The sequence below is a fragment of the Aspergillus uvarum genome (assembly GCF_003184745.1).
Source record: "Aspergillus uvarum CBS 121591 unplaced genomic scaffold BO82scaffold_93, whole genome shotgun sequence".
In the NCBI taxonomy this organism is placed as follows: domain Eukaryota; kingdom Fungi; phylum Ascomycota; class Eurotiomycetes; order Eurotiales; family Aspergillaceae; genus Aspergillus; species Aspergillus uvarum.
In genome coordinates, this window is record NW_020291390.1 from 53987 (window position 1) to 72005 (window position 18019).

General features: G+C 48.4%; 10 protein-coding genes across 10 annotated transcripts; 4 read left to right on the plus strand and 6 right to left on the minus strand.

Moving 5' to 3' along the window:
- Positions 1-67: 67 nt before the first annotated feature.
- BO82DRAFT_297027 (U2 snRNP complex subunit MSL1) lies at positions 68-763 on the plus strand (the record flags this gene model as incomplete). Its single annotated transcript, XM_025631929.1, has 3 exons — positions 68-141; positions 193-406; positions 464-763. 3 exons carry the CDS (start codon positions 68-70, stop codon positions 761-763), a joined length of 588 nt encoding a protein of 195 aa, XP_025486333.1.
- Positions 721-2147, minus strand: BO82DRAFT_347754 (ATG3/ATG10 family protein). The gene is made up of 5 exons (XM_025633802.1): positions 1797-2147; positions 1414-1539; positions 1127-1345; positions 882-1074; positions 721-803 (listed from the first exon to the last, which is right to left on the minus strand). Coding segments are annotated over exons 1-5 (696 nt in total). The 5' UTR covers positions 1953-2147; the 3' UTR covers positions 721-801.
- Positions 2148-3949: 1802 nt separating this feature from the next.
- BO82DRAFT_216265 (uncharacterized protein) lies at positions 3950-6828 on the plus strand. Its single transcript, XM_025630738.1, has one exon. It carries the CDS (start codon positions 4349-4351, stop codon positions 6704-6706), a length of 2358 nt encoding a protein of 785 aa, XP_025486335.1. The 5' UTR covers positions 3950-4348; the 3' UTR covers positions 6707-6828.
- Positions 6829-7558: 730 nt separating this feature from the next.
- On the minus strand, positions 7559-8143 carry BO82DRAFT_296990 (Hsp20/alpha crystallin family protein; the record flags this gene model as incomplete). Its single annotated transcript, XM_025631926.1, has 1 exon — positions 7559-8143. One exon carries the CDS (start codon positions 8141-8143, stop codon positions 7559-7561), a length of 585 nt encoding a protein of 194 aa, XP_025486336.1.
- A 189-nt stretch (positions 8144-8332) lies between these two features.
- Positions 8333-9038, minus strand: BO82DRAFT_359412 (succinate dehydrogenase assembly factor 1). Its single transcript, XM_025636571.1, has 3 exons — positions 8895-9038; positions 8789-8820; positions 8333-8739 (listed from the first exon to the last, which is right to left on the minus strand). Exons 1-3 carry the CDS (start codon positions 8973-8975, stop codon positions 8616-8618), a joined length of 237 nt encoding a protein of 78 aa, XP_025486337.1. The 5' UTR covers positions 8976-9038; the 3' UTR covers positions 8333-8615.
- Positions 9039-9563: 525 nt separating this feature from the next.
- Positions 9564-10991, minus strand: pre4 (proteasome core particle subunit beta 7). The gene is made up of 3 exons (XM_025633803.1): positions 10869-10991; positions 10671-10818; positions 9564-10604 (listed from the first exon to the last, which is right to left on the minus strand). Exons 1-3 carry the CDS (start codon positions 10896-10898, stop codon positions 10000-10002), a joined length of 783 nt encoding a protein of 260 aa, XP_025486338.1. The 5' UTR covers positions 10899-10991; the 3' UTR covers positions 9564-9999.
- Positions 10992-11598: 607 nt separating this feature from the next.
- BO82DRAFT_396357 (HCNGP domain-containing protein) lies at positions 11599-12874 on the minus strand. The gene is made up of 3 exons (XM_025638834.1): positions 12671-12874; positions 12565-12616; positions 11599-12501 (listed from the first exon to the last, which is right to left on the minus strand). Exons 1-3 carry the CDS (start codon positions 12743-12745, stop codon positions 11966-11968), a joined length of 663 nt encoding a protein of 220 aa, XP_025486339.1. The 5' UTR covers positions 12746-12874; the 3' UTR covers positions 11599-11965.
- Positions 12875-13126: 252 nt separating this feature from the next.
- prs3 (proteasome core particle subunit beta 6) lies at positions 13127-13961 on the plus strand (the record flags this gene model as incomplete). The annotated part of the gene is made up of 2 exons (XM_025631922.1): positions 13127-13221; positions 13274-13961. 2 exons carry the CDS (start codon positions 13127-13129, stop codon positions 13959-13961), a joined length of 783 nt encoding a protein of 260 aa, XP_025486340.1.
- Positions 13962-14051: 90 nt separating this feature from the next.
- BO82DRAFT_359413 (pre-rRNA-processing protein PNO1) lies at positions 14052-15122 on the minus strand. The gene is made up of 3 exons (XM_025636572.1): positions 14997-15122; positions 14295-14941; positions 14052-14245 (listed from the first exon to the last, which is right to left on the minus strand). The coding sequence occupies exons 1-3, from the start codon at positions 15061-15063 to the stop codon at positions 14189-14191; spliced, it is 771 nt and encodes a 256-aa protein (XP_025486341.1). The 5' UTR covers positions 15064-15122; the 3' UTR covers positions 14052-14188.
- Positions 15123-15352: 230 nt separating this feature from the next.
- BO82DRAFT_216429 (mitochondrial distribution and morphology protein) lies at positions 15353-17933 on the plus strand. The gene is made up of 2 exons (XM_025630740.1): positions 15353-16248; positions 16301-17933. The coding sequence occupies exons 1-2, from the start codon at positions 15477-15479 to the stop codon at positions 17695-17697; spliced, it is 2169 nt and encodes a 722-aa protein (XP_025486342.1). The 5' UTR covers positions 15353-15476; the 3' UTR covers positions 17698-17933.
- The last annotated feature ends 86 nt before the right edge of the window (positions 17934-18019 follow it).

The window sequence follows — 18019 nt, forward strand, 5'->3', positions numbered from 1 at the left end:
TACTGTTTTCTTTCCAGTCTAACGCTTTCCTCCTCTTCTTCTCGGTTGGAATCACTACTTGTCAATAATGAGTACGAAAATTATACCTGCACGCGGTGGCGCTCAAAGTAAACCGCCTTTGAGTGGTCTCCCTAATCAAACGTGAGATTACCTGCCACTCATATACGAGACCACAGAGCTGATCCTCCATAGCTTATATTGTACGAACCTACCGGACAAACTTCGGAAACATGATTTGCGACTGTCCCTCTACATGCTTTTCTCCACATACGGCACTGTTCTGGATGTTGTCGCGATGAAAACTGAGAAAATGCGTGGCCAGGCTCATATTGTGTTCAAGGATGTCCAAGCTAGTACGCAAGCCATGCGCGCTCTCCAAGGGTTCGAGTTCTTTGGCAAACAAATGGTAAAACTTACGCCCTTGGCTGTTGTTGTTGGTTTGCTAATGTAAGGTTCAATACAGAAAATTATGTATGCCAAAGGCACATCAGACGTTATCACTAGGCTTCGTGGAACATATAACCTGTCGGCTACTACCTCCGGTGGGCAAGCTGTGGCGGCGTCTACTGAGCTGCAAAAGTCGATCTTTAGCGGGCCTCCTGGATCAGCCACATTGCCGCCGAAATATAACGGCGACGTCAACGGAGAGGAGCCGACAGCTCACGGGGTAAAAAGGGCTCGTGAGGAAGAAAGTGACGAAGAGGATGCTCCCATGGATGAAGATAGTGATGTTCCTATGGAAGCATCCTCCGACGAAGATTAAGTCCTCAAACAGTGCCTTAAGGCATACGCGATCCAGGTTTCTGTTGGTCGACGGGGTTCCGGGCGCATGTCAGTCTGGAAGTGCTCTCAAAGCTGAACCTGCGAGATTCAAGACCTACAATTCCCTCGCATCTCATCTGTCGCGAAGAAATCCCTAGGCAGTTGAAGACCCAAACGATTTCCGACTAATCCGAGCCAAATAATGAGATACGTCGCGGGGGTGACACGCCGGTGTCCTGCGATTTGCCTCATAGCATCCGCAGTGTTGCACGGGTGGACGAAGAATGCTGGAGTTCCGGATTCTGGATGATACTACAAATTATAAGCTCTGGCCTGAGCTAGGGTTTTGAATACTTGCACATACGCCCAGACTAATCCCACCCATGATACCCACGCTTTGGAGTTCCTTTCTGTATTGGCTCGGTACCAAATATCGGTAAACTGCGTCGATCCCCAGCGGTCCGGGATGATCAGTCGGCCGTAAATTGAAATACAGAACGGGGACTTGGTAAGTGGGCGAAAGAAGGACGTCATAAACTACGTGTAAGCCGACGCTGGGTTCAGCTGTACGGATGAGAGCTTCCTGTTCATAGCGTGTTAGATGTCGCTTTGTTTAGAATCAATCACAATGACATGGGCTGTTTCACGGACAGGGTCATCTTCGTAAGCCTCTGTATATCGTTCTCGGATCGAGTCGTCTACCGAGGATTGGCTATCGTATGCGGGGATACTGACGTGAGAGATCCGCCGTGTTATACTCAAAATCGGACCATGAGCCTAGTAAATTAGCTCACAGTGACACATGGACAATTACAGGAGCATGGATTCAATAGGTGCAGAGCCCAAGGTGGAAGTGCACATCCCACATCGATGACCCTGCACTCATGGCGCTAATGGGAAAGGTATCCTTTCCGTGGTGCACAAGTTGCATGGACCTCGATTTCTGGGTATAAAATCATTTGTGGAGAGACTGGCAGCGAGAAGTATCAAAGATAGCTGCGTGGAGGGAAGAGTGGGAGCCACCAGAAACTAACCCGTTGAGCATATTGAACAGTCAGCCGCCCCATCACCGACTCATTTGCCACGTGAACCCGATGGAGGAATTCGTGACAGGCAGAATCGAACTCTTTGTCCGTGAGCAAAGGAAAGACCGCCAAGGCTGGATCCTGGCTGGAAGTTGAAAGCTCCATGCGACAAGTAAAGACGCGGTGTAATCCGACTACTGACCGACCGGACCGCAGAAGATTTCGGCGATGCGCAAGATGTTGGGCTTGTGAATGCCGTTTTCATTTGAAGGAGCGGGCCCCCCAAGTTTCTTAAAGCGGTAAGGGAGAGAGAGAGGTCAGTCACCACGTCCACTTCCAGCAGTTTCAAAACTCAAGGCCTCATCCACAGCGCTGGAAACTGCCGGCAACTACTTTATACTAGGTACGGTGCATCTAGACTAGTTCAATCTTCTAGACCATTATCTTACACCTGAAGTTTCTGTTACGAGTCAGAGTGAGCTCGAGCACGCCTTCAATTATTTGACCGAGTTAAGGTCTGATCAGAAAGGGAAAGGCAACTAGGTGGATATAATTCGATAGATGGTGTGCTGTAACTACCTCCCGTCTGTAACCTGAGTATATAGGTTAGTATGTACATACAAGTACTTGCAAACGGCTTCAGGGGCAAAAGTCAGTCAAGGAATGACTAGCAAAAAGAATCGACGTCACTGGTTGTGTATAACTGCTTTCACATCGTGACTTAATATGTACGGAGAGTACGGATTACTGTAGATATAACAGAATAACAATGGAAACCATTCGTTCCTCGACGGAATTTCCACAAGCCATCATCAACTTGGCGCAAACCAGAACTGAGACTAAGACGACCTGAATTGAGCATCAGACAAACGGATTGGGTTGCCCACCAGGGCCACCACTGAATGCGGCCAGGAGTGAGCAAAATGTGTGCCAATCATAGGACGCCATCTCTATCAACCGACAAGCTTTCTCCCCTGAGATGATCCACAGCTGGTCCTACAACTCGTAAGTGCCCTCCCTACTTAGTTGTGACGATCCATTTACCAATCTCCATGTATGTACTGTATACGTACGTACGATATATGATATATACCGTATTGTAAGATACATAGACTAGACTAAATACCACACACACTATCTAGTAAGCACTGGCCACAAGGACATACATGTACTGTACTGTGCTAGACCTTACTCCCGTCTACACAGGATACTAGTACGTTTCCCCCCTCAACGTGCCACTTTCTTTGTCCGCATTCGTTGGAGTTGCCCTTCGGCCTCCAGGCTTTCACGCAACTTTTCTCTTTACAGAGTACAGTACGTACAACCTTTGATTCCCATAAAATTGTAGTCAAGGGCCAAGGGCCCTTGGAGATCTCTCTTGTAGCGTAGTCAAGAGAGGTTAAAACTCCACAGACTTTTGTAAATTTACCAAGTCTAACTCATACAACTTAAACCGTTTCTACGGAGTAACATTGGATAAACGCAATTGAATGAATGGCTGACTGGAAAAAGCGGTCGTGCCATCTACTGTCTAGCTGGGTTGCGTTCCGACCGTCAGACCGTCTGCAAGCTGTCGATCCGTTCGTCTCCATACGCATCCGTCTTCTATCGTCATTACGACAGTGTGTCTTGTTATGTGCATCCCCCTCAACCATGGCAGAATCAGTGGAGCTCCACCTCTTTTATGTATCTCATTTCCCTTGCTTATCTACCTCGGATTCTAATTCTTAATCTATTTGGCTGTCCGTTGGGCTGGATCTGATTTATCTCCTTCCTCCGTTTCTTTTACCCCCTTCCCCCCCCCCCCCCTTCTTCTTCTCTCCCCCGGTCAATTTGCATCTGTGTCAATTTACTTAGGATTCCGGGGGCTCTAGTTAATAATTTTTTTACCCTAATTTACTGGTTCCTCACTACTTGTCGAATACTTTCAGGGTCTGTTTTATTATTGGTTATTAACCTTTCGATTTCAAAACTCTCTGGTGGCCCTCGCCGTCCAGGATTGGATCCAACAGGCCAAGAGCAACAGGGCTATCAAACATTCTTATATCACTCGTCGCTCACGACAGACAGCCAATTGTCTAGCCTCGTGCTCAGCTCTACAATACCATTCTTGTATAGAAGAAAACGGGAGGCCAGGGCATAGCTCGAGCATCTTACCCCGGTTGCGATTACGGCGACATTTCGTACCCTTCTTATCCGTGTCGCCTATGTGTGCTTGGGGCCAGTTATTGACTCCATCGTTGAATTGAGTGTCGCTGCCCACGTTGTGAAACAGCAAGCACACACGGCCCAATTTCGAATATTCAATATTTTCTTGCCACGCCTCCGATAGCTCTTTCGTGATTTGCAGCTGACGTGGAGGATTAAGTCCAGGTTTCCGCGCGGGTGTTTTCGTGACAAGGAGCCCGGCGCTTCAAGCCTGGCTGGCGACGTCTGTGCTCATACTACTTCATCGTCGATCCTGCGGGTTCGCTCATGCTGTGCGTGTACTGTTATCACTGATTTAGGAGGGCGCCTGAGCCTGTCGGCCGCCAGGTAACGAGCTTCCTACTTGTCTGGAAATGGGAAGCTTTCTGTCAGTGTCAGTCCACCACCAGACTAAGGACAAGCGCCCCCGCCGCTCGAGACGTTTGTCAAAACCACCTCCGAAACAAGCAACCGTGGAACCAGTCACCTCCGTATCTCATCAACATCAGCCTTCCGTTGATGGTTCGTCTGCGTGCTTGCATCCCGCAGCTGCATGGCAAAACCCATGGACAGGGGCATCCATACCCATCAACACGACTAATTCGGGTTTGAGCGGACGAAGATCACATTCTCTCCCTTCTGTGATCTCTCATTCTAGAACGCCGTGGCTTACCGTCAATGGACCCCGAAAATGCCAGGCTATAGCCAGGGAGCCACAGGGCATGGCTTTGCGCTCGCCCACTGTCTCTACTGTGGGGTCCTCTGCTGTGGATAGACGAGCATCTCTGCAGCCCTCCAGACAAGGTACCGTTCGGTCCGCAGCCTTTCGAGCCTCTCCACAATCACCAATTGACAAGTACCCCAAGCGTTCCTATTCGACCACTTCACCACCTCAAAGAACGCACAGTGCTATTAGCCGCAGTACTATCGAAGAAGCAAAGTCTTCTAACACGCACTTCATGGTCGATAGTCAAGGGTTCTCCCTGATCCGCCGACGGTCTCTGTTGACGCGGCCTGGGGTTGTGGCACGACGATCGACAAGAGACTCAGCTCGCAGACAGCCTCCGATGATTGATCAGGAGAATGGCCGATCTACCAACAACTCACATGTGTCATATCAGGCGCGCGAACAATTCGCATCTCACAACGAAGAGAGCATGACCAGACCTGATATTACATCGGAGCAGTTACGCCCTCCTACACCGAATGAACTCGAGTACACCCATCTAGGAGCACTGAAACTAGGATCATTACGCGTCGTGAATGGCTCCACATCTCCATGTCCCAGTGACAGGGCCAGGCTTAAATTCCCCGAAGGTCCGTCACCTAACCTTCACCCAGGATGTGCACCTGAAGAGGAGCCCATCAAGCTTGGGCGATCAGATTTGCGACGCATTAAGACCCAGGTTTCCTCGAGTTATGATGAGCAACCTTACTTGTTACCTCAGCGAACTATCATCAGTCCAGACGATATGATTGTCTCCGAACCCTGTTTACAGTTTGCTGGGGGTGAGTTGGCGACCGCCCAGGCCCATGTGCAGAGTCTTGCCAGACGCAGTTCAGCTACGTACTCCTTACAGATCCCCACTAGTGCCGATTATCCAGCGAACGAGGATTTCCCGACAAGTCCATTTTCATTTGAGCGATCGCCCACTGTTCCAGACTTACTGAGGTCGTGTATCTCAGCAACAAACGCGCAAGGCGGCTCTGTGCCACCCAGTGATGGAATAGATGTTTTGTCATCGCAGGGTTACTCAAGGTTGAGTAAGCACAGAAGGTCTCGGTATTCGCACCATATGGCTGATAGCGGACATACTTCCGCTACCTCTGTCCATTCCTGTCTAAATGATCAAGCTATGAGGTCATCGCCTTCCCAAGTGCTTGTGGCGCCTGATACTCCGTCGTTTAGTCCAACGTCTGGAAATAGGGCAAGAAACGTCGAATCCTTAAAATCTACAACACTGCCGGCTTCAGAAATGCAGCTTCGCATGCATCGACAATTGAGTCTCCAGGCTTCTTCTAGCAGTTACCGCGAGCTTGAGGTTCCTGACCAGCCAGCTTTTGTGTCTTCTATGTGTCACGATTTGCAACAACGACGTCATTATAGGCGTGCCAGGAGCACATCGCTTACAGTCTCGTGTGATCCTGATCGTTTAGTGTCATATCCACAATACTGTGGTCAGTTGCGGAGCTATGAAGGCGTCTCTTCCAACTTCAACGGTACTGGCTCAGCGCCGCGATTGAAGACAAATACACCACGATCGTCTGATATTATACATCAGCAGAGTGGGCACAGGAACTTTTTTCCTGATCCTGGCATAAGCAATGACAACATTCGTGACTCTCTTCCACTCAGTCGGAAGGGGACCATGTCTCATCAGGCCATTGACTCTTACTTCGCGTTGCGCTTGCCTGCTGGGGTCGTAGGCAGCAACATGCATTACAAGAAGAGTAGGCCATGCCCATCCTTGTCTGAAGACAGCTCGACATCGACTTCTCAAATCGGCACAACAAGTGATTGTGGGACCCTGAGTGGCGGCAGCAGCAGCAGCAGAAGCAGCACACATAGCGATTTCTGGCTTTCCAAAGCGACCACTGGCACATATCATTTGCCAATTTCGGAAGAGAAGTTGAAACCATGTGGAGAGAGCATGATCCCGGAATTTTCACGGGGTCGAACCCGAAGTCGAACCATCGAGCATCAGGGGCGCCGACTGACGAGGCATTTATAACGTTCACGGCTGTCTAGGTTGTCGATGTCCAGCCACCATGATACTACAATCCCTGACCAACTTAATGTCGTACATCCTTACCGAATGGACATTTCTTTTCGCTCTCTATAATTCTTTTCATAATACCTGCTCGGCATTCTCTGATATTTGTGCTACCAAACATCATATTTCATCTTCCTTTCATGTTATGCGTCTTTGCTACGATACCATCTTTCTTCAACCGAGTTGAGCTTTGCTTTGGTTATGCTAGCAACCTATACCACGTGTCTTTCTTGCACACATGTACAGCTTACCTGTTTCAATGATTGTCAAATTTGGCAGACTGTCGAAATAATCAGGGAACAGTGCTCCGTTCTTCTGATCGACCATTCTTCTTTCTCATATCTTTTATATGTTTTCATCCGGTGCATCCTTTTCAAATGTATAAATTTGCTTGAGTGTGGTGGCCCTCGGTGCGGAAAACCAGGTTAACACTTTCCACGCATCATGATGGCGCTCATCCTCACTCGATGAGGACAGGTGCCGTGCCTGCTTTCGTAACTCAACGGCCCTTTTGGGCTTTTTCTGCACTTGTGTCCTACGCGTACGAGAGAAGAAAAAAACGATCGAGTTATAAATTGCAAGAAGCTCGATTAGTGTTCTATGTCCAAGCTCCCTATAGCGTATCAAAAAACATCAAGAAACCTCAATCAGAACCGACATAAACATGTCCAAACAAGTACAGAACCAAACTCCCTGCTATGCAATCATGTCAAGGCTTACACATCCGTGCGAGGTGTCCGAAGAGATTTCCGCGCATACTATCACCTGAAAGACACCATCGTCGAGAGATGGAACGTCAAGCTCGATGGTCTATTCAATGCGGATTTTCTTCACCTTCGGAGCGGGTTCTTTCGGTATTGATAGCGACAAGATACCATTTCTGAGAATGGCTTTGACTGAATCCTGTTGCACTCTCGCCGGAAATGTAAAGACGCGGTGGAATTCGCCGGTCAACCGCTCAGATACCCAATATTTGCAAGTAGACTCGGTCTTTCTTGGCGTCACTAGCTGTTGCTTCAAGGAGTTCCTCGAGGATTGAGAGGTCGTAGCGTCATCCGCTTCATTCTCATCCTCCACAGTTGGCTGGTGATGAGACTTGGCAACAGGGGCCTGATCTTGACCTTCCTCGAATGTCTGCCTGTTATGCCTCCTGATATGACCTTTTATCACTAGTGTATTTGGGTCCAAGAACTCGACTTGAATATCATTGGATTCAACGCCAGGTACTTCTGCAGATAAATGAAAAGCATCGTGTGTTTCGAAGACATCGGACTTCAGCGACATAGGTTTCTTTGTCGGTGTTATCTTCGCGTGGCTAGAGCGATGACAGTCGTAGTCATCCAGTAGCCGGAATAGAGGAGAGATGTCGTTGGTGAAACGGGGATAGTAAGCCATGGCGGATATGAGTAACGGTGGTAGATCCAATTCTCCGCAGAACTTATTGGTTATTAGACTTCAATAGAATGATGGATGAGCGAGGAAGATTTGACCGTTGTTGCAGAATCTGTAGAACTTGAAGGGATATCAGAAAGACCCCTTGACAATGCGCTAGTTATATACTTCGTTTACCATCGTGTTATTGAGTAGCTAAGTATTACACCGAGAACTAGCACGAGTATTCTGGCACTATCTGGAGGGTTGATAAAGCTCATATCCGTTCCTACTTGGTGCCTCTGGACGATTCCATGAGCTTCGGGAGGCGGCTAGAGGCAACTTCACTACTCAGTTGATAATCCAAGCCTTGGATGACGTAACCAGGTCACTCAGTTGCTGGTCAGCTGTCCTGTCCTGTCAGGCGCCCCTTTGAGCTGACAGTTGGTCAAGATAAGCATATCGCTTGCACCAAATTCAAGCATCACCGCATGAATTAGCGGATGTTGCGTATGCCCGGTGAAGAATACATCTCAACCTGTCGGTGCCCTTTGCGTAGCAGATATTCAATCGCATTGAAGTCTTTTTTGCTGATTTTCATGTGCCTCTGAAACTCGTTTCTGTCTCAAAATCAGTGGTGTACAGTGACTTGGTTTGGTCGCAATGCACCTAGCGTATATTCTGAAATTCTGTTGGGTATCCTAGTACCGGGAGGGCATCGACCATATCATATCAGACACTTCTTCCGTCACGGTTATTGCTTAATTTGACTTACGACAGGCTTCTTTCGGATTTCTCTCAAACATTTCCGATACAGGGATAGAACCTCCCGCTGAAGACCTGACAATCGTGCCATTGAATGTGTGCAGCGATGTTTTGCGCAGGATTGTGTGAGTGGGAAGGTCACACGTTGTGGAGCAATAATAAACGGTGAAGGATCTATCTTGGTGATGCAGAGCCAGACACCCAGGGTCAGCTTACCTTATCGTATTCTGACACTTTTTCGGGCCGAGAACGCTCCCCCTCCGCAACCTTCCCCACACTATGATATGCATATATGTAATGTTATACTCACGGATACTTCTGATAGAGGAAATCTCCTTGATACTTGCTAGACTTCTGTATTTACTTACCAGATAAACGATTACCCTAATGGCTACATTCTCTGTAGGTCCCAGAGTACTCAGTCTCGTATCATACCTAGCAAGATCCGGATCGAGTCCGACCCGCCCTACTATCCTTAGCCAAATAGCCGATTCTACAGAGCATTGTACCCGTTCATTCTTACTTGAAGACGGAGCACATACTACGGCGATGCTCTCATGCTTGCCGGCCGGCGTTAGCTATGTTGCACAGGCTACATGGTAAGCACGAGTCACTCAGGATGACATTAGCAGGCTTATGTCAAGGACTAGATCGCTGAAGTGGGAGTGCTTCGAGCCCCCTTGGCGCGGGAGAACATCAGTACGGTTCGCTGCCTGGGCCTTAACTAATGTCCCGTCCTCTTCTAATCTGTTACCTCCGTCGCCAGACCGAATGACAATATCCCATTCCAGCCTTTTTAAGACTACATGCCATGCATAGGCCCTCGGATGTTGACATAAGACACTAATCTGTGTTATGGTCAAAGATGACGATTCGATGAAGGGCTGTCTCCCTTGCACCTGATGTCAGCACCTGCTGGAACAAAGCTAAGGTAGCATCATATAGGCCGCCCACAATCTCAGAGGCGGTTTAACGGCATGCTATAGAGAATCCAACGAGCACTTTCTTCTCATATTACTTGATTTATCTCGGGCTCCTAAGGTCCTGTTACACAGGCGAGAGCAAATGTAGTAAGCTCCGGAAGTGGGTTCATGCATCATAAATCAACAAGTGAGCTAGTTAACCTGAGCACCGTAACCTTTGATGGTTTCAGCAAATGCCCAGCTCTGAGCCTCGACCTGTTGGTCCTCCTGGATCTCAATCCCCTGAGCTGTGATGACTGCTATGGTGTACTTGTCAAGACTTCGCGCGTCGCGGTACCAGAGAACCTTCAGGCACTCACGGAGCGCCGCAATGGCCTCATCCTTACTGATCTCCTCGATAGGTCTCTCCTCGGGAAATAGCCGGCGAAGAATTGGGAGAGCCAGGTGGGCGCCAAAGCCAGTGGCCAGATGTGGTGCGGAGAATGTGGTTCCCAATAAATCCGCAGAGCTGAGGAACGGCTTCTTGTCATCATCGAAGCCGGCAACTAAAATGTGATTCCAGAGGGGATTGAACTCAGATCGCCGCTTGTAAAGGACCTTGGACAGGTAGGTATGGAGGTTTTTGGCATTGAGTGTGTTGCCGTGGGCCGAATAGTTTTCTCTGATGTCAATGGAATCCAATAGACGATCAATGTACTGCATGTCGGAGATGTCCCCACTAAAGCCAACGAGAGCAGTGTCACCAAATATACGGAGGCGTTTGACATCGGTGAATCGAGCAAGAGATCCATATGAAGCTATGTTCAAAGAAGAATATGTTAGGCGGGCAACTCTATCGCTTTCAGCAGTGTTTAGAATCATACCCAAGTTATCACTAGCGAGGACACATCCTCCATTGAATTTGATTCCCAATATCGAAGACCCAGTGACTGCTGGTGACTGGGTGTGGGTTTTGGGGCCGGTAGTTTGCAGGTATGAAGGGTTGTAAGGACCATACACGTCGTCCCGGGGCTGGGATATGGTTAGCTTGATAGCAGCACCGAACCTGAAAGTGCTCTTACCCGGCCCCAAGCTTCAGGGAAATGATTCATAATGGATACGATGAATTAGAATAGGATGAATGATTGGGGATGGATGCAATCAGAAGAACTTGATGCTGCTGGTGAAGGTTGTCGGGAATAGAATTGAGACAGTTGAACAGAGGATAAGATAGGCCAGTGTAGGCCGCGTCGTTGCGTTGCTACCTTGGCGTAATCCCAGTCTACACTCACACCGCTTTCCTGGTTGGGACAGCCGCACGCTGTACAGTATGAAGTACTGTACCTAGCTACGTAATCCAGGATCAACAGTATACGGGCATTATAAACCGGGCACCTGGTTAATGGGGCCTGTTGATTTTATACTGGGCTTCAAAATTTGGTCTAGCTACTTTTTGGTTCTTGAGTGGCTGTGCTTGGACGGGCATTGCTGTCTTGTTTGTTTTGTAAGGCTCTTCATCCTATGCCCATGACATCTCGGACGACTGAATCAATTTCAATCAACCGCTTGATATACAATCTTTACCGGTTGTCGATCCTGCGCGGCCTCGCCCACATCGGAAACCGCAGCTTTACCTTGGAGCAGAAGGATGTGGGTACGAGGTTGTCTCCGAATGCAGCCCGCGCGCGACTTTATTTAAAATGCCCTGCCCTACCAGCCACTGTAAGTTAGGTCAGGCTATTTATGACACCGTGTATTTATGTTTTTTGGGATCTCTATCTCTCTAGTACATGCCTCTATAAGTGCTAGCATGAGTCCTGACAGAAACCGTACGGTGTTGGCGCGCAAGATTTCCCCCCAGAGTATCATAGCCTACCCAAGGAATCGTTATATTGATTGATCCCATGGATAAATCCTTCACAGTAATTAGCATCACTATCTAGCAGTGGGTCGTATGGCACTGATTTGAAAGGACCGGATAGGCTGTAGCTTAAAATGTCGATTTCATCTCTTTGTACTCTCAAATGCACAGATTCCTACAGGGTCAAATTCTGGCATGGCCACTGGATCCCCCGTGTAATCCGATCTTTCTATTATTTTTCATGCCATATGCTGCAACTTAATAGCTTTGTGCACGTTACGAGTCTTACCCTCAGGGCTCTTGAACATGTGGATGGTCTTATGGTAAGGAAGATGTAGCAGCCACAAAGGCAATCTCCTCTCGTGATCGTGCTGGCCTCCTCTCTTCCATCGTACCCTGGATGTCTCGTTGTGCCTGCCTGATTTCTTCCATGAATCCCCAGCTCGGTAAGTCTGGCGCGTTCCAAATGGCCGGTGGTAGTGCAGCCTGGTATTGCGCCCGATTATCGATTCCTGCATGGTTCATCATTGCCTTCAACAAACTGGGATTTCTCAAGGACGCAGAACCCGAGAGCTTTTCGTTAAAGTGGACACCTTGTTTCTTCAATGACAAGAAATGGGCAAACTTTGCATCCGCGGAGGGGTCGGGCGAGCTTGGAGGCGATGGAGGGATGTCTAGATTCGGGACAGGGGGAAGTGTTAAGTCATGGATTATAGTACGAGATGCGGACAGTGTTATATAGTCAGTCGGTGAGGATTTTTGTGCATCGTGAGGGCTCTCATGCGATGGACCAAAAACAGGTCTGTCTTCTGGCATGGAACCATGCTCTAATCTTGTTTCTTTCTCGGGTAGTGCTTCAAGCAGATTTCATTAGACCTTGAAGAGTCCTAGAAGGATGGAGAGTTTCGCATACTCACCTGAAATTTGAGTTGCCTTGGGGTTTTGAGCAAGATGGCCTTCTTTTCCTTGCTAGCGAGGCACATCAGTAAGTATTCCAATACGGAAGATCCGTTTTCTTTTTACCTTTGTCTCGGAGGAAATTAGATTGGGACCAGCGTCATCTTCACTGCTGCTCTCATAGGCCGCAAGACCCAACATCTCTTCACAGGGAACTGCACCTTTCCAACACCTGTAACACTCTTACAAGGATCTGTGTCTTGGAGCTACTGGAGCTGAAATCATGTGAGAACACAATTAAGCATAGAGGCTGGAAGAGATGGACTGCCTCTGTAGGGTGTTATCATGAGATGAGATAATGACGGAGGGACGATACATTTCTTAGATAAGCAAAAGGCAGCTCAATCGCGTCAGCAGCCCGAGCTCAGCTATTCCATCAACATCCAACCTTCTTCCCGAATCTACCGCTTGCCGTAGCGGTAATAGAAAGTGCTGCAAGAATCCATTTCACCTTTCTACTTCGCATAGCAATACCTTTCTTTCCTAGTTGTCTTCCGTCCTCTAAACAATTTTTTGTGAGCAATGGCGACTTTGCTCAGTCAACCTCACGGTGAAGCCATCGGATATTCCTTCACTCAGCCAACGAGTGTTCCGAACAAAGAGCATTCATTCTACCCGTAAGGCCCTCTGTTACAGACTCATGACTGCCCAGTCTTAACTCAGAGCTAGGTACACCGACAATGGCGGTTCAACCTTGGGCATCACTGGCTCCAACTTCGCTATCCTTGCTGGTGACACTCGGTCCGTTGCAGGCTACAACATCAACTCTCGATACGTTCCGAAAGTCTTCAAAATCGGAGGTGATGATGAAACTGGCGAGGGTGCTCACATTCTCCTGTCGGTCGTCGGCTTCGCCGCAGATGGCCAAGCACTCAAAGAAAGGCTAGACGCTGTGGTAAAGATGTACAAGTATCAGCACGGGAAGTCAATGTCCGTTGGAGCTTGTGCACAGCGCCTGTCGACGATCCTCTATCAGAAACGGTTCTTTCCCTACTACGTGCATGCTATTCTAGCAGGCTTGGATGAGGATGGCAGAGGTGCATTGTACAGCTACGATCCAGTAGGGTCGTACGAGAGAGAACAATGCAGAGCAGCTGGGTCTGCCGCGAGCTTGATCATGCCATTCTTGGACAACCAGGTCAATTTCAAAAACCAGTACATCCCTGGCAGTGGTGAAGGCCATGCTCTGGAGCCCAAGAAAGCAGACCCATTGTCAAGAGACACTGTTGAGGAGCTCGTACGAGATGCTTTCACAAGTGCCGTTGAAAGGCATATTGAAGTTGGTGATGGTCTACAGATGATGGTCATTACTAGCGGAGGTATAGAGGAGATCTACTATCCTCTGAAGAAGGACTAAATTGAAGCGTGTCCCCTTGCCCCAGTATGATTTGCGAATGATAGCAAAAGTGGACGGCATCCTTAGTAGTGGACTTATTACTGAATACAGGCTATTTTCAAGTGAATGTTGTGTCATCGTCTCATTGAATTTTATTGAATCAGATATCACCTTTCCCACAACGCCAAAACCATGTCATAGGACAGAACAAGACGGAATAAAAACAAAGGAGAGTCAGGTATAGTCAATCAGAAGCGCTCCTTCATTCGTGAAGCCACTTTACGAAGATTGCCATACACTTTTCCCTGTTACAAGTCAGCAGATTCTGTGTACTGAAAGGATGTGAATACTTACTGGTGGGCTACCCATGATCAGGTTGACAATGGCCTGCTGAGCAGCTTCGACGTTCTTGATGCCGCCTAGCAAGTGAATTTTTTGGTCTGCAATGACGATCCTTGTGCGGGTGGCATTCTCTATTGCAAATTTGGTTCGCCCATCTTTGCCAGCGCAGCGTCCAATTGCACGGCTGAGGTGCTCTCCATTGAGTGTTTTGATGTCGCGGATCTCAAAAGAGCGGATGTATAGATCGTCTAATCTCAACAGTGCAATAGCATCATCGACATCAAACCCTAGCGTGAAGGCTTTGACAAAGTCTTCGCCTTTTTGCAGGGCCTCTGTATCGGTTGTAAATCGAGATGTACGGAGTTCGACTGCTCGATTCTTAATGTTCATCCTCACTTGTAATTTGAGGTGTTCAACAAGCGGAGGGTACACTCGTGACCAGCTAGCTTTCAATGGAGTCATTCTATGCGGCGGAACGGGGACTTTTCGGGCTTCGACTCGGTGTACGCGGTGGACATCTTTCGCCGGCGTAAAAACAGGCCGTCCCTCTTCATCGATATGTACATCAGCATCGTGGGCTGGATCGGATGCAAAGTTAAACGCCGGTGCAGCCCCATCAGTTGAAGGCTGGGCATCGATCAAGATTTCCTCATCTTGGTCTGGAAAGGCTGTTAGCCTGGTTAAGCAACATTAGCCGGCAAGATATTGACTGACCTGCCGCAGGTGCGACTGGTGCCGCTGAGGCAGCGGCAGTTTGCCTTATAGCTGTGGGTGCAGGCATTGTGATATGGGTTAACCCGGTGAAGTGAGAGCGAGTCGAGTGACTAAATTAGTGGTGTGTGATGTGACAGAAGAAAATTCGGGGAAACAGGAACTCAGAGGCATACGAGTCTTGGCAGTATTGATCGGTATAACTTACTGCACATCTATTCATATGACAAGAATTCACCTATCAGCCCGCTTGGAGATGTAATAACATAAGCAAGGTATGCATCTCACGTGATCTATGATGCTCATGTATTTCCTCAAAGTTACTAGTGTCTCCGAAGACTGTATCAAAGACCTAGTGGGCAAATTCCTGCCTCTGCAAACTGGTATATGTTCAGTCCGCCTCAGATTTGTCAATCCATTTACTGATTGCTGGCTTGCGCCTTTAGCAAAACATTCATTTTCCATTATGTGAGGAAGAAGATAATGTCTGGCCATTTCACACGCAGGCTGTACGCCATACTGAACCCGCTTCTCGGGCATGGATCACAAGCCAGTCGCACACCACTGAATCCAGGCAATTTCTCTTCGAGGCTTTTCTCTAAATGCCCGTGCGCGGAGAAACCATATCACCCATCTCAGATCTCTAACAGGGCTACGAGACGCTTTGCCTATGGGGCTTGTCTTGTGCTCGGAGCTTCTCCAAACTCAACTGCACTGGAGACTCGTTCAACATGTACTACATCTCCAAAGAGATTATTATATCACCTTGGCCGCAAACCACTTCTGATATCCTTCCAGAATGCGTCGAAGCGCAGACTACATACACACAATGATGAGAGCCATCAGACGAAGACCCAGAAAGATCACTTTGAACCTACTCGTGCCACTCGCATAACCCATTCTATGCCCACAGGCGACAAACATGAGGTCACCCAAGGCCGCGAATACTTGCCATCCTCGAATGATGCTCACCAAAAGCTATATGCTAATCGCCATCTAATCAACCGCTTGCCGCACATGCCTCATTTGCATCGACCCTCAAAGGAAGAACTGCTGGCAGCGGCAAATGGCTTTTGGTCCAGACTCAAGGTGCGATTTAAGTGGTTTTCGATACGGAGCGTTCGGCCTTTCAACTTGGACGAGATCACAGCTCTTTTCTCTTGGGTGCTTCTCGGGCATGTAGTCTGGGTTGTGTTGGGAACTACAACTTTCTTTTCGTTGCTTATTATCGCAATCAACACGGTTTTTGCTCAAGGTCTGTCACCCAGTACCTTTGCCGTTGTCTTTTCATCACTAAATATGCACAGAAACATTAGCAGGGTGGATAGGTAACTATCTAACCAAGTCATCTGGTGTGAAGGTTGTGTTTGAATCTGCTATTGTTCCTAAATGGAGAGATGGCGTGATCACGTTCAAGAACGTTTTCGTTTCAAGGCGGCCAGGCCAAGGGACAGGAAACGTCAGTAAAGGATCGTCGAAGACCGCTGCGGCCGTGGCCGCAGCTGCAGCTCTAGGGGGCGAGCCCAGTCATGAGCTTCCCGATCAGCGAACGTCGTCGGACGAGGAAGATACGAATTATACGCAGTTCGACGTGTCAATCGAAACTGTCAATGTCACCCTATCGTTCACCAAATGGATAAACGGAAAGGGGCTGCTTCGCGATGTTGAGGTAAGAGGCATCAGGGGAGTCATTGACCGCCGTTATGTTCATTGGTCGGATGATGACCTGGATCCCAAATCGTACCGGCATGAACACCACCCCGGGGACTTTGAGATCGACTCATTCAAAATGAGCGACGTGTTGGTGACAGTCTATCAGCCAGACGGTTTCAGGCCCTTCCCTGTTAGTATCTTCTCTTGCGACTTGCCTCAACTGAGAAAGCAGTGGCTCCTTTATGACTTCATGTCGGCCAACATGATGTCTGGATCTTTCGATAATTCGCTCTTTACCATCCATCCCCGTCAAACACACGGCTTTACCGGTGCACAGCTCGACAGTGGCACTGAGGACGGCAAGTCCAGCCCGTGGAAAAAGCATAGCAGGATACGTGTGGACGGGCTCAACATTGATCATCTAAATCGTGGGGTCCAGGGACCTTTCTCCTGGATACACGAGGGTACAGTCGATATCGTTGCCGATACCATGTTCCCAGCCGAAAATGATGAAAGTCTGGCTAAGGTTATGGCCGACTTTTATGATCGGCTGGAGGCCACCGTCACTTCGAACAATCACCACGACCCAGCATCTTCCAAGTCATCACCTAGCGATATCGCTTCCGAGCATGATAAGCGTTTCCTGGTTACTGATCTACGTCTCCATTTGAACAATGTCAAGGCAGTGGTTCCCCTGTTCACGCGGGATTTGTCTTACATCAACAATGCACTAATCCGCCCCATTGTTGCATATATTAATTCAAGGCGCACGTTCATTCCTGTAAATTGTCGACTTGTCAAGCGGGTCGGTGACTTCGACGGCAGTTGGACGACGTTTGATAGCGGCTTGATGGACGACCTTTCGGCGGCAGTAAGTTCACATCACGGCGGATCAAAATACTATGCTAACGTCAATCAGGTCTACGATGCTTTCGCTCGAGATGTTGTGGATGAACAAGCTCGGAAGCGTCGTTTCAAGAAAGTCGGCTTCTGGTCACTTCAGCTGGCCGCCCAGGCCATCTTCATGGGCATGGCTGGAAACATAGCCTGAGTTTCTATTTTTGCAAGGGTTACTTGGCGTTCATATTACTGCAGTGGGGTACTGCTACAAAGGCGTTCAATGTAGATCAAGGGATTCATACTTGGGGCGTTGCGTTCTTTCAATGTTGCAATTCCTGTCCGAAACTCTTGGAAGGACATGGATATCATTACCAACACATACTTCAAACTCAAATCTCTATCTCTCGAGAAGAGAAATCTCTCTCACTCTCTCTTTTCTCTACATTCACTATACTCCATATTTTTGTATATCTACTAGTACACAAAGCTCCCAGTCAATCATGAAGCCAGTGCTCCTTTGTGACCTACAGAAT